This window comes from Moschus berezovskii, chromosome 11 (genome assembly GCF_049115385.1).
Source record: "Moschus berezovskii isolate FMDL1 chromosome 11, NW_MosBer_1.0, whole genome shotgun sequence".
In the NCBI taxonomy this organism is placed as follows: Eukaryota; Metazoa; Chordata; class Mammalia; order Artiodactyla; family Moschidae; genus Moschus; species Moschus berezovskii.
In genome coordinates, this window is record NC_142470.1 from 19,926,957 (window position 1) to 19,939,820 (window position 12,864).

General features: G+C 39.3%; 1 protein-coding gene across 1 annotated transcript in view; it reads right to left on the minus strand.

The window, feature by feature from the left end:
* The window catches only part of NOL10 (nucleolar protein 10), an 85,971-nt gene that overhangs the window by 16,144 nt on the left and 56,963 nt on the right, over positions 1-12,864 (minus strand). The window contains exons 14-18 of the mRNA XM_055399148.2: positions 11,720-11,846; positions 7,558-7,637; positions 7,264-7,362; positions 6,138-6,227; positions 203-376 (exon numbers count right to left, since the gene is read on the minus strand). Of these exons, the coding sequence (XP_055255123.1) occupies positions 203-376; positions 6,138-6,227; positions 7,264-7,362; positions 7,558-7,637; positions 11,720-11,846 (570 nt within the window). The remainder of the gene's footprint in view (positions 1-202; positions 377-6,137; positions 6,228-7,263; positions 7,363-7,557; positions 7,638-11,719; positions 11,847-12,864) is intronic.

The window sequence follows — 12,864 nt, forward strand, 5'->3', positions numbered from 1 at the left end:
TACTGACCCGTTATTTCCTTTTAAATATCATTAACCTATCAGAGTCTGTGACACTGCGTGCATTGGAAAAAAACTTCTTTAATAAAAGAAGGTATATTCCTAAGCTGAAGGTCAAACAAATCACAGCTTTATTCAATGACTCTTCTAACTTATACAGATCACTAACTATTACACAAATTCTAAACGATAAACAGCACATTACTTTTCCATGAAGCTCCTGTTGCTCTAAGAGTCTCAGTTTCTTCTTCCTTTTTTCACTAATTTTGGAAACAAGTGGATTCAAAAGCCTAAATTCTTCACTCTCTTCGTCTACTTGGAAGTCAGGGTTCTCAAACATAACTTTAAATCGATCATCGGTGAGAATATTAGGAAGGCTCTGTAAGAAAAAGAATGTCAAAATTTAAAGTTAATATTAGAATAAAATCTACCCAGAAAGATAGCTTAAAAACATCTTAACAATTTATTAAAAAGCTACATAAAGTACAATTTACTAAATTATTATGAAATTGTTAAAGAACCAGTTTCCAGGCCTTCCTTCTTGCTTATTTCTTTACCCACAATCAAATCCTATTAACCTATTTCACAGCAAATATGTATTACTTGGCTGCTGCACACAATGAGCTAAGAATGAGTCTTTTGGGCTAACTTTATGCTTAATACGTTGGAAAGAATTTTCTTTAGTTAACATTTTTTGATGTAAAAACATTTCTCAAGGAAACACATGGTTTTAAAACATGGCTTTTTAAGCATGGCTACTATGCTGAATGAGAATTAGTGAGTCTGTCAACTTCAGATTCCAAAACTGGGAGAGGAAGCATGCAACAATAATAAGTTAAGAGTTAACATGGCGGGGAAGCTGATGGTATAAGTTTACTGACTCTGAGTTACTTGGAAACATAACGGTATTTCCTTCCCTTATAGGATAGCCTCATCAGTTTTCCCCTAGGCCACTGAACTGTTCTCAAAAGGATATAGTGTACGACTGAGATTTCAACATAATAAAGCTTTATGATTGAGACCCATTTGGATAGCTCAGGACTGACACTGAATTCCTTTTATTTGTATCACTTCTGAACAGAACATTTTCTAGAAATGTACTATAAACTTAGTGAAGTGAAAGTTGCTCAGTCATGTCTGACTCCTTGGGACCCTATGGACTCTACAGTCCATGGAATTCTCCAGGCCAAAATACTGGAGTGGGTAGCCTTTCCCTTCTCCAAGGGATCTTCCCAACCCAGGGATTGAACCCAGGTCTCCCTCATTGCAGGTGGATTCTTTACCAGCTGAGCCACAAGGGAAGCCTAAGAATACTGGAGTGGGTAGCCTATCCCTTCTCCAGCGGATCTTTCTGACCCAGGAATCGAACCAGGGTCTCCTGCATTGCAGGTGGATTCTTTACTAACTGCGCTATCACTGTAGCCCAACTATAAACTTAAACAGATGATAATTGTATACACTCAGGGCTTCCTATTGTCCTAATCTGTAGTAGACTTGGAAACAAGATAAACTAACCTACTTGACATGGTTTGTAAAGCCTAAGGAACAGGCTGGAAAAAACGAACCTGTCTGTGGTGGCCCCTGGCTCTACCTAACCGACTTTATCTTACTGCCTGCTTCTCCACTACTGAGAGTAAGCAAACTACTGGCTCTAAGTTGTTGAGTCAGAATGCTGTTTTTGTATAACAACTACACAAAAAATTGCCAACAAGGGTCTGTCTAGTCAAAGCTATGGTTTTTCCAGTAGTCATGAATGGACCTAAGAGTTGGACTATAAAGAAAGCTGAGCACCGAAGAATTGATGCTTTTGAACTGTGGTGCTGGAGAAGACTCTTGAGAGTCCCTTGGACTGCAAGGAGATCCAACCAGTCCATCCTAAAGGAGATCAGTCCTGGGTGTTCTTTGGAAGGACTGATGTTGAAGCTGAAACTCCAATCCTTTGGCCACCTGATGTGAAGAACTGACTTATTTGAAAAGACCCTGATGCTGGGAAAGATTGAAGGCAGGAGGAGAAGAGGATGAGATGGTTGGATGCCCTCACTGACACGATGAACACTGAGTTTGGGTAAACTCCGGGAGTTGTTGATAGGGAAGCCTGGTGTGCTGCAGTCCATGGGGTTGCAGAGTCAGAGACGACCGAGCGACTGAACTGAACTGACTGAAATGCTGAATACTGACTTACCCAAAGTTACAAAGGAGGAAAGGTTATCAAAAGACAATGCCTCCAATATTCTCAGACAACTGAGAGCTATGTTACTGAAGAGTCCTTGGGAGGTGATCAAGTTTATTGCTTAAATAAATTTTTAAAGACAAAAATAAAATGAAAAGAAAGAAAAGACAATGCCTGACATTTGAAAATCAAGAAGTACCACCATAGGCCAGCAGTAAGAGACAGACTTTTAGACAAAAATAACGAACTAAAAAGGCAAGAGTGTCAGGGGAGCTGAAAATGGGAGAAGGGAAAGAAGAGGGTGAACAGAAGGATGGAAGGGCAGGCAACACTCCTAACAAACCTCGGAGAAATACTTAGTTTTCAAAACTCTACGTACAGAACTGTAACAACAACAACAACAGAAACCACACAATCTTTAACTGGTACTGAAAAGCTTGAAAACGCAACATTCTGGATGTTTAAACTGATCTGACCCAACCCAGGGTCTATGCACAATTTTGTCTTTTGCCTGGGGAGATAAATAATTACTTAACATCTAAGCTGACGCTGGTATGGAAGAATCCTTAAGGCTGGTAGGACACTTCTCCCACGGTCTCTGAACCACAGAACACACCTTGCCTACAGATGTCATACATGACAGTACCTGGCTGCGCTGCTGCAGAGTTCGAGAGAAGTACCTTCATATAAGACTTTAAGGCAATGGTGAAAATTTGGCAAGAAATAGCACTTGTAAGATAAGTGGCTTAGCTACAACACACACCCTTATAGATCAAGTAGATCACCATTGGCTTGCCTCTCCCAAAGTGCTTGTACCTACTGGGAGCTCAATATATATTAGCTGAAAGAATAAATGAATTGATTCTTAATTAGAATTAACACCACCGCATTTCTAAGTTTGGATAAGGTCCAGATAATTGCTTCCTGACACTATGTGGTGGGTCACTTGCCATTGCAGATCTAACACGAAGTGAATGGTAAACATCTTATTAGAATTTAATTATGTTATCAGTGGGAGCAATATCTGGGAACATATTTCATTGTCTGCCTCCATGAAATTTCAGCTGGAGTCAAAGCAGGCCATAACTGCACCGTGCTGACTTTTAAATCAGAAGTTACCAGAGCTGTTAAGGCTCTTAAGGGTTTGAAGAGCTGAGTTCAAAGACAAGACTAATGAAGTGCTGATGGATTTAACAATTCTTTCAAGTATTCTTTACAACTATAATGAAGGACTTTTTCCTTAATTCAGGACCAGTTTTTAAGGTCTTTGTTTTTTGCTGTTTTATTTTTGGCCTCACCTTGCAGGATCTTAATTCCGTGGGATGCAATCCAGGTGCCAGCAGGGAAAGCACCAAGTCCTAACCACTGGACCACCAGGGAAGTTCCAAGGTCATTTGAATTAGATAAAACTGTTAAACAACAAATCAGACAAGCTCTCTAACAACAGACTTTTTGTTGTTGCTGTTGTTTAGTAGCTAAGTGGCATCTGACTCTTTGCAATCCCATGGACTGTCGTCCACCAAGCTATTCCGTCCATGGGATTTCCCAAGCAAGAATACTAGAGGGTGTTGCCATTTCCTTCTCCGGGGGATCTTCCTAAATTTAAGTATTTCTGGAAAGAAACTGAACTCTGATAATGAGGCCTGACTTGGATCAGCAAGCTACTGAAAAGTCAATGACAAATACCCCTTTCTAGCAGTATTCTAGAGTTCACACCACTGCAAACACCATGCTTCCAGCATCCAACAGCTGAAGGGAAATTAATGGAAGAGAGGGATTCCTCAGGTTTCTTCCTCTTTGCACTTGCAGTATGAACAGCACGTAGCTGGATGCTTCTTTATAGGATAACCCTATAAACTGTTTTAAAGGCACAGACAACCATGACTTTCCCATGGACTCTGCAGGTCACTCTGCATGTTTTCAGCTCTTGGGGTTGTTGCTACCATCTTGCACCCGTGGGCACAGCAAACGCCAACTATGTTCTCCATCTCCTTCAGCCGTCTCTAACCTCAGCAAGAGTGTGAAGAAGGCGGGGCAGAGAGAAAGGGGCCTTTCCCCCTGCATCTTCATAATCATAAGACCTTTAAGAAAGGCTCCTGTACATTGTGTAAACCATGCTGCACAAAGTATCAAAATTAAACATTAATTTGTGTCGTATTCTCTGTAACATTGAAAGTCATACAGACTCAGATGCATAAACTGTAGACAGGAAAGAAGACCTCTGCAGCGTAAACCATCTCCTCTCCCTTCCCACTGCAGCTTCAGGGCGTGTAAATCCAAAGATCATATCCATGAAACTTGGGGAATGACCTATAAAGCTGACAAGTTACCTCCCTAACCATCCTTGGGCTGGGCTAACAAGAAAATCACTGGTAGCATGCCAAACAGAACGTCAAGGGAGCCGGAAGCACTTCCATTTTGAACACTTCAAGCTCTACGCATACATGTGATACACTGATGAAATTAGGAAGGTACACAGCCACAAACACAATCACAGCACCAAGAAGGCCCCCTTGTCCCCATCTCAGTCCCACTCTTCATCTTAGAGAAGAACAAGCTATGACCCAGTGAAGCTCAGGGTCACCCACAATGACACAATTGGTGAGCAAGGGGGACCAGACACAAGACTCTTCAGTGGCAGCCCCGTGACACTCCTGAAGAGAATGGTACAAAAATAAACACACGAAGAGCTCACTTGTCTCCATTCACTTACCTGGTTAAAAAACTAGAGAGAGAACAGAGAAAGAATAAACACTAACAAAACTCTCTGGACAGCTCGACACAGCTGGCCCAGATACAAAGTTTGGCCATCTACTCAGGCAGGTCCTGCAGGCTCTTTACAACTCATTCCAGAGAAGAGTCCGGCCCACTTATCTGCCTGTCTGATCTAAGCCGATGGGAAAACAGCACGGAGTAGAATGAGGAAGCTCTCACTTCTCTGGGAAAATGAGAAAAAATCCGCCTCCTGTCTTGACACCACCAGCTGACCCTTAGTTTATGACCGACCTTTGTCCATTTTACATCAGGGATGGAAGGTCAGTCAGTCAGTTCAGTCGCTCAGTCGTGTCTGACTCTTTGTGACCCCATGAATCACAGCACACCAGGCCTCCCTGTCCATCACCATCTCCCGGAGTTCACCCAAACTCATGTCCATTGAGTCAGTGATGCCATCCAGCCATCTCATTCTCTGTCGTCCCCTTCTCCTCCTGCCCCCAATCCCTCCCAGCATCAGAGACTTTTCCAGTGAGTCAACTCGTCGCATGAGGTGGCCAAAGTATTGGAGCTTCAGCTTTAGCATCAGTCCTTCCAGTGAACACCCAGGACTGATCTCCTTTAGAATGGACTGGTTGGATCTCCTTGCAGTCCAAGGGACTCTCAAGAGTCTTCTCCAATACCACAGTTCAAAAAAAAGGATGGAAGGTAGAAAGCAGTTATTCCTTAGAGTGCATGCACCCAGTAACGCCAAGTCTAAACAAAAGCTGGTTACTTTTTCAGTTATAAACAAATCTAGTGACTACAAAGAAAAACAATAAACTAAATATTTAACAATAAAAGGGTTATTTAAAATATATCCACAAGATAAAATATGTAGCTCTCAAAATATTTATTAAGATGGTTTAGTAAAATGGGAAGCCACATGTGTTATTTTACAGAACCAAGGTAAATATTTTACATATATATATTATATATATAGTAGTATCCTCTTACAGTTTATAATTTTTAGATAAATAAAACAGGAAGGAAATTCACTACACGATTAACGATGCTGTCCTCTGGAGAGAAGTGCGTGAGTGACTTTCTTCTTTATACTCTTACCTGTTTAACAAACTTTCCATACTGAGCACATACCATCTAATAAGCAGAGGGAACAAGGAAAACTGAATACATTTTCAAAGTAAAAGGATACAATTTACTATCAAGAAACAGAGAAATAATATATCAATATTTTCTTTGCCTTATAAAATCTTACCTTAACTTTCTTTTTCCAGGTAGATTTTTGCTTCTCTTCCTCTTCCTCAATTAATTTAAGTGCCAGCTCTTTGTTAACTTTTGGCAATTTCTAGTGGAGGACAAAAAAAAAAAAAAAGTTGTACTGCAATTCTTACAATTGAGCTTTGAAGGTTAAAGCAAAGAGTAGGGACAAAGGGACTCCATGTCCTAGACTGCCTTGGCCAATATACACACACATATTCACTGCATTTAACTAATAATCTGGAAAAAAGAAAAGTTTGCTACTAGTCTCTGCATTGAAAGTGTGTGTGTGTGTTTTACAAAATGTCCAGCTAGAAACAATCATAGTCCTTGGTGGTCGATCTCGATCAGGCCGGGAAGGTAGGAGGAGATGGTGTTTCCACTTCCCCTCTGCTGGCTGCAGGGCTGGTGTCACACATCAACAGATCTGTCTCCTGGCAGCAAAGACGTGGCTCCAGCAGAGCAAGGCAGTCCAGTTTCCGGCTTCCCCACACTCCCGGGAACAGCCTCATCCTACCTCGAGGGCCCCACCGCCAGCTGTCAGCCCTCCTCCGAGTTTCTAGGCCCGCCTGTCTCCTACTGCTTGGTGCTGGCGAGTTAGCTGCCCCCTGTAGCCACCGCCTCCTTTATCAGTACCGCAGTGTTTTTGCCTCTTCACCTCTCTAATACCCGGGTAACAATTCTTTTACATTAAATTCTCTCTGATAACAGGACTAGTGTGGCCTGATTCCTGTCTGGACCCTGGCGTAGTCTGATGACCGTTTCCCATGATCCAAGCAGCTAGTCTAAGACACTCCCATGTGTCACCAAGAAATGGAGATTAGCAAAGCCCCAGCACTCCAAAGTCTAAAAACACATGTTTGAAAACAGCATCGCATTTTCTTGGTCGGATCAACAGTATCAGTTCACCTGGCATTAGTTGCCACAACACCGTTACCTTTACCATAAGGATGAAACTAGAGCATCCACCCTCACAACAAATAAAACATGTCAAAAATATTAGTGAATGATGTAAACTATGGATGGGAAAAGTAAGAAATGGATGGCAAGCTTCTCCAGATAATAAACAAAATAAAAATGAAGAACCTTTCTCTAGTAGATTGAATGCTGACTGTAATATTTACCTTTAATTGCACTCTTTGGGCTCGTGTTTCTTCTATCTTCTGCCGGATCTTATCTTTCCTATATTCTTCATAAGCAAATGGATTTACCATCAATTTCACCTTTATGAAGTAGAAGAAAATTAAAAACAAGAGAACTATATTAAGCAGCATGTCTCATATACAGCATGAATATTACATCAAAGCATAGATATTTTACAAATCTTAAGTAGGTTTTATAAAAATATACATAAGTAGAGAAGAAATGGCCACAAAGTGATTGTCAGTCACCTTAAATAACTATAGTTTTGTACCTACCTTGTGGTAGAGCCTTATATCCATGAAAAATCCATGCATATATGCCCGAAGAAAAGGTGATCCAATGAGATGTGTGAGCCCTGGGGGAAGTTAACCAGAAGAGGGCAGATCTTTATGAAATCCTGATTAAAATTCAGCAGTTTTTCATGGACAACAATTTGTTTATAATTTCACTTCTAAGTAAAAATTTAAGGATTAGAACCACTAATCTTTAATAACTGCAAAGAAAATTTTAATTCTACTTCAGCAACATTATCTTACTTATTTTTAATGTAATATTGTATTAAGCATAAAAATGATGGAAAGGTATTCATGAGCTATAACAGACTAGTAAAGAAGGGCTCCCCATACTATTGCTTCTCAGGTTTTCTTAATTCTATGAAAGTGAAGTCACTCAGTCGTGTCACTCTTTGCGACCCCGTGGACTATAGCCGACCAGGCTCCTCTGTCCATGGGATTCTCCAGGCAAGAATACTGGAGTGGGTTGCCATTTCCTTCTCCAAGGGATCTTCCCAACTCAGGGATTGAACCCAGGTTTCCCGCACTGCAGGCAGTGTGCTTTACCCTCTGAGCCACCAGGGAAGCCCTTATTCCATAAGCCAGTTTTAAATCTAAAAATAATACTGAGATTCAACACTAGGTTGTCAACTTTCATATTGCCAAATAAGAACAGGGCCAGGGTAGGGGTGGGAGTGAGGTGGGGAAGGGAGACTGCCCGTAATTTCCAAAAACAAAAGAAAAACTGTGTTACAACAATAAAGTAGAAAGGGTATGTGTTCCCCCCAAACAGAATAACTGACAAAGGTATACCAACACATATACTATATACTATATATACATATATAACACATACTGCATTATGGATGAATGAAAAGTCCAATGCCGATGAGTGTCTAGTAGCCCTGTTTTAAAGAGTATCTTTCACAGGGTTCCCAAGATTTAGTAGATTTCATTTACAATTAGTGGTGCTGGGGGTCACATAAGGATGCCCTGCCTATGTCATAGAAATTATTAACTGCAAATATTTACACAGAGAAAGGTTACGAGAATATTCATCTTCAGAATAAGGCCGCCTATGAAATAATTCACATGAACAGCAGCTTTAGTTGGTATAATACTAAGTAACTAAGGTTCCAAGGAAACCTTTGATTTCCAAATTTTAGAAATAAACAACGCTCCAGGGCTACAAATAAAGTCTAGGGAAATTCACATAGGTGTATAAAACCTAAATAGAACAACATCAAAAGGCAAACCTAAATTTAGGATAATTTCATAAGGTAATTATAAGTCTTGGTCAGAAAAATACTTTCCTAAAATGTTAGGTTAATAAAACTCCATTGTTTGAATTTGCACAGTGGAAACTTAAAGGGGCAGTGGGGCGGGCCGAACCTTAATGAAATGTCCAAATGCACAACAATCTGCATTGAGGTACCTGCACCATGTGTTTTTCTAATCTTTTATTTCCTCTATTAAGTATATAGATCTTATATTTGTGGCCCAGAATTATTCCCATTCCAAGTTAGGTCATGAATAAAATCCAGCAGGAAGTTTTTCATATTAAAACAATTGTAAGGAGAGATCTGGCATCAGGTTTTCTCATTCTTAGCTCCAGAGAACACTAGTCCCAACAGATCTTGGAGGAAGACGAGGTTCTGTGATTAAGTTTCCTCCCTCCTGGTGATTTACAGTGTATAATGACATTAAAGGCTCAAAGTCCACAGTAGAGAAACTGATTTAACTTGGTTAAACTGAACATTTCTCAGATTTATTTGCCACAAATCTCTTAAAATGATAGGTAACATTATGGATTGTTTACTGTACTGAGTAATTTTCAGGCATGATCTGATTCATTCTCTAAGCAACTCAATGGGTAGGTGCCATTATTATTATTTTATAGATGAGGAAACCAAGGCACAATGTAGTTAAGTAAACTAACAGGTCAAGTTACAGAGCTATTATGCGGTAGAGGTGAGGTGTGAGCCCATGTCAGCCTCTCTAAAACCTGTATTAGCCACTATACTGCCCACCTAGCACTTCTTACAGAAGCAGGGGTCCATGAAACACATTTTGAGAAATGGCATGGTACAGGACCTGCTAAAGCCCATAGCTAGGAAATGACAGAATTTGCAAGTTTTCAAATGATATAATCTCAAGAAACAAGGGAAGTCAGTTACATGGCCTTATTTTTACTTTAACATAAGCTACTTATTTGATAAATGGTTTATACTGATGGTTCAGTTCAGTTCAGTTCAGTCGCTCAGTCGTGTCCACCTCTCTGCGACCCCATGAATCACAGCACGCCAGGCCTCCCTGTCCATCACCAACTCCCGGAGTTCACTCAAACTCATGTCCACAGAGTCGGTGATGCCATCCAGCCATCTCATTCTCGGACGTCCCCTTCTCCTCCTGCCCCCAATCCTTCCCAGCATCAGAGTGTTTTCCAGTGAGTCAACTCGTCACACGAAGTGGCCAAAGTATTGCAGTTTCAGCTTTAGTTAGCATCAATCCTTCCAATGAACACCCAGGATTGATCTCCTAATAATCTACATGAACATGATTTCTAGTATAATTTATTTTGTTGATTATTATATCTATTTCCATAGTCTTAAAAACAGGCAGTGTGGGGACTTCCCTGATGGTCCAGTGGCCAAGACTCCATGCTCCCAATGCAGGGGACCTAGATTTGAACCCTGGTTGGGGAACAAGATCCCACACGCTGCAACTAAGAGTTCACAGGCCACAACTAAAGATCCTGTGTGCTGCAACTAAGACCTTGTGCAGCCAAATAAATAAATTAAAAAATAAGCATCTGAAGAAAAAAATTGGCAGCACGAACGTATTTTAACAAAACGTATTTAAACCTTTATAACTGCCTTCCTCACCCCAAATAAACATAGTCAAGAGACTGAAAAAGCACCCAAAATATACTAAACACAGTAGTTTTTAAAAATCCACAAAATAAAAATGTCTTTTTATTCTCCAGTGTAAGAATGTGGGTGAGTGTCATAAAACCATACTGTAAAAATTATGCTGGAGATATTTAAGAAGGCATTTCCATAGAAAGCTCTATTTTACCTTATTTCATCCATGAGTCACTTTTCAAAAGGCTGAACACAACTCTTTTCTTTTTAAACACATTGAAATTTAAGGAATTATTTTGGTGGTAGCTGGCAGAAAATAATTTTGCCTGAAGTAACTGTGCTAAAAGATATGGTTTAAATACAAAGTTTAAGACTCTTGTCTAATCTGTTACTTGATTCTATTTTCTTTCAATTTTCAACTGCTATTGTATATCTCTGTTCTAAAGATAACTAAGCTGCCTAGGCTTGCGGAGAATGGATCCTGTTTTCCTATTCTCAATAATTTGCTATGCAGCCTTTTCCCATGAGAACAAGATTAACAAAACCTACTCTCATCCTGCAAACTAGCTAGTCAACTAAGACAAATGTGTTCTTCAGGGTGTCACTATGGCTGAGGTTAGTTAAAAGCAAGGACTCTAGGTTTAAATTCTAACCCTACATTTACCACCACTGAAGCCTTTGGCAAGTTACTTTAATCTTTCCATGCCTCAGTTTCTTTACCTATAAAATGAAATTATAATAGTATCCACTCCACAGGTGTGAGGATTAAATAAAAGGTATATAAAACATTCAGAATACTGCCTGGGCACATGTAAGCCCTATTCTAATGTTGGCCATTATTAAGAAGCATTTTTCGTTTGTATTCTTTAAACCCAAGTATCAGTTAAGGTTCTACATATTTGAGGATTCAACCCATGGTTTCTAAGTTGTGGATTGGGTCTATTAATAAGCAAACCTACAAGGGAGACAAAAATCATTTATGTGCAGTCTCTGAGATTTCTCACAATCTTATTATATTCAAATAGTATTTCAAAGAAAGTCACTGCTTCCTGGACTGGCATTTTCCTATACACAGGTGGTAGGCTAAAAATTGTTCCTCACTTAACACACAAAAATACTTCAGTAGATTGAACTTATCTGAATCTTCTAAGCAGACACTATATGTACTATGTTTAATACCTGATTTGTCAGAAAGAGAAGATTTGCAACATCAGATAAATGTGACTCCATCACTTCTGATGTTCAAAATTCAAAACAAGTAGAAATAATTTTATAAATATTTCATCGTAATTTTCTTTTACCTAAATTTTCAAGGTCTTTCTTGGTGACAAATTTGTAATCATCATAAACTGTGCTTTCTGGGTTCTCTTCTAATTCTTCTGTCAAGTTGTCCAAGAAGGAACACCACCTGGGAGCAGGACCCAAAACCTGCCGGGTTGACGAAAAGGTTAGCAAGTGTATACCCTCATCATATCAACTAAGGGTCAGTTACTTTACAACCAGTTTCCGTAAACATACTTCTAAAATCTTTGATTCCATCAGAAGTACTGAGAAATAACTGCAAAATGCATCATCAAGTCTATAATGGAAGAGAATAAACAAAGTAGGAAGAAGCTTAGGCTTCCAAGGGGAAAAAATTCTCAGTTTGGGATACAATGATATTAATGAATATTCTTACATGAGAACTATGAAAAATAAATAATAATTCAGGTACTAAGAATAACATCCATCTATATAGTTCCATTACCTCCCTCTTTCAAAACATAAATAGAATTTACAAAGGCATACACCTGGCACAGCAGATTTTTTAAGTTTGTCATGCATGACAAAGTCTAAAAAAAAGGAGAATCACCCTTTCTTAAGAGTTTTCAATGACTTGATAATTACATTGTATCTTGTATGGTCCATTTCATTTAATTGATGAAAAAATAAAAATTGTGTGTATAGAATTCTTCAGATTTAACCTAAAAGGCGTGGCCAAGATCCACAATTAGTCCCAACGAAAGGCTGAGGAACAAAGGATTCAAGAGAATTTATAACCAAGTAATAAAATATGAATACTTCAATTTGTAACCCAATTACTTCCATAAAATAATGACTGTTTTTCACTTTTTTGCCCTTGATACAAATCTTTCCCACCAGATGCCTCACCACTGAGGTCAACATTTATCCCACAGGAAATAACACTCAGCAGGAAAGCCAAACTCATGGTAAAGGCCTTCACAAGAGAGAACTCTGGGCTTTTACAAAATGGATCTACCTGCCTGTGTATTCTGATAGTAATCAATTAAACAGGGGGCAAAAAAAACAAAAGTCATAGTGGAAATTATTAAATCTAGCTTAAACTTTTTGGAGAAAGGAAGCAGGAGGAAGAGAGTTACATCAAAGAAAAATGGCCCCAATATCCTCTTCAACCATTAAAAAAAAAAGAAAAAAGCAGATGTTA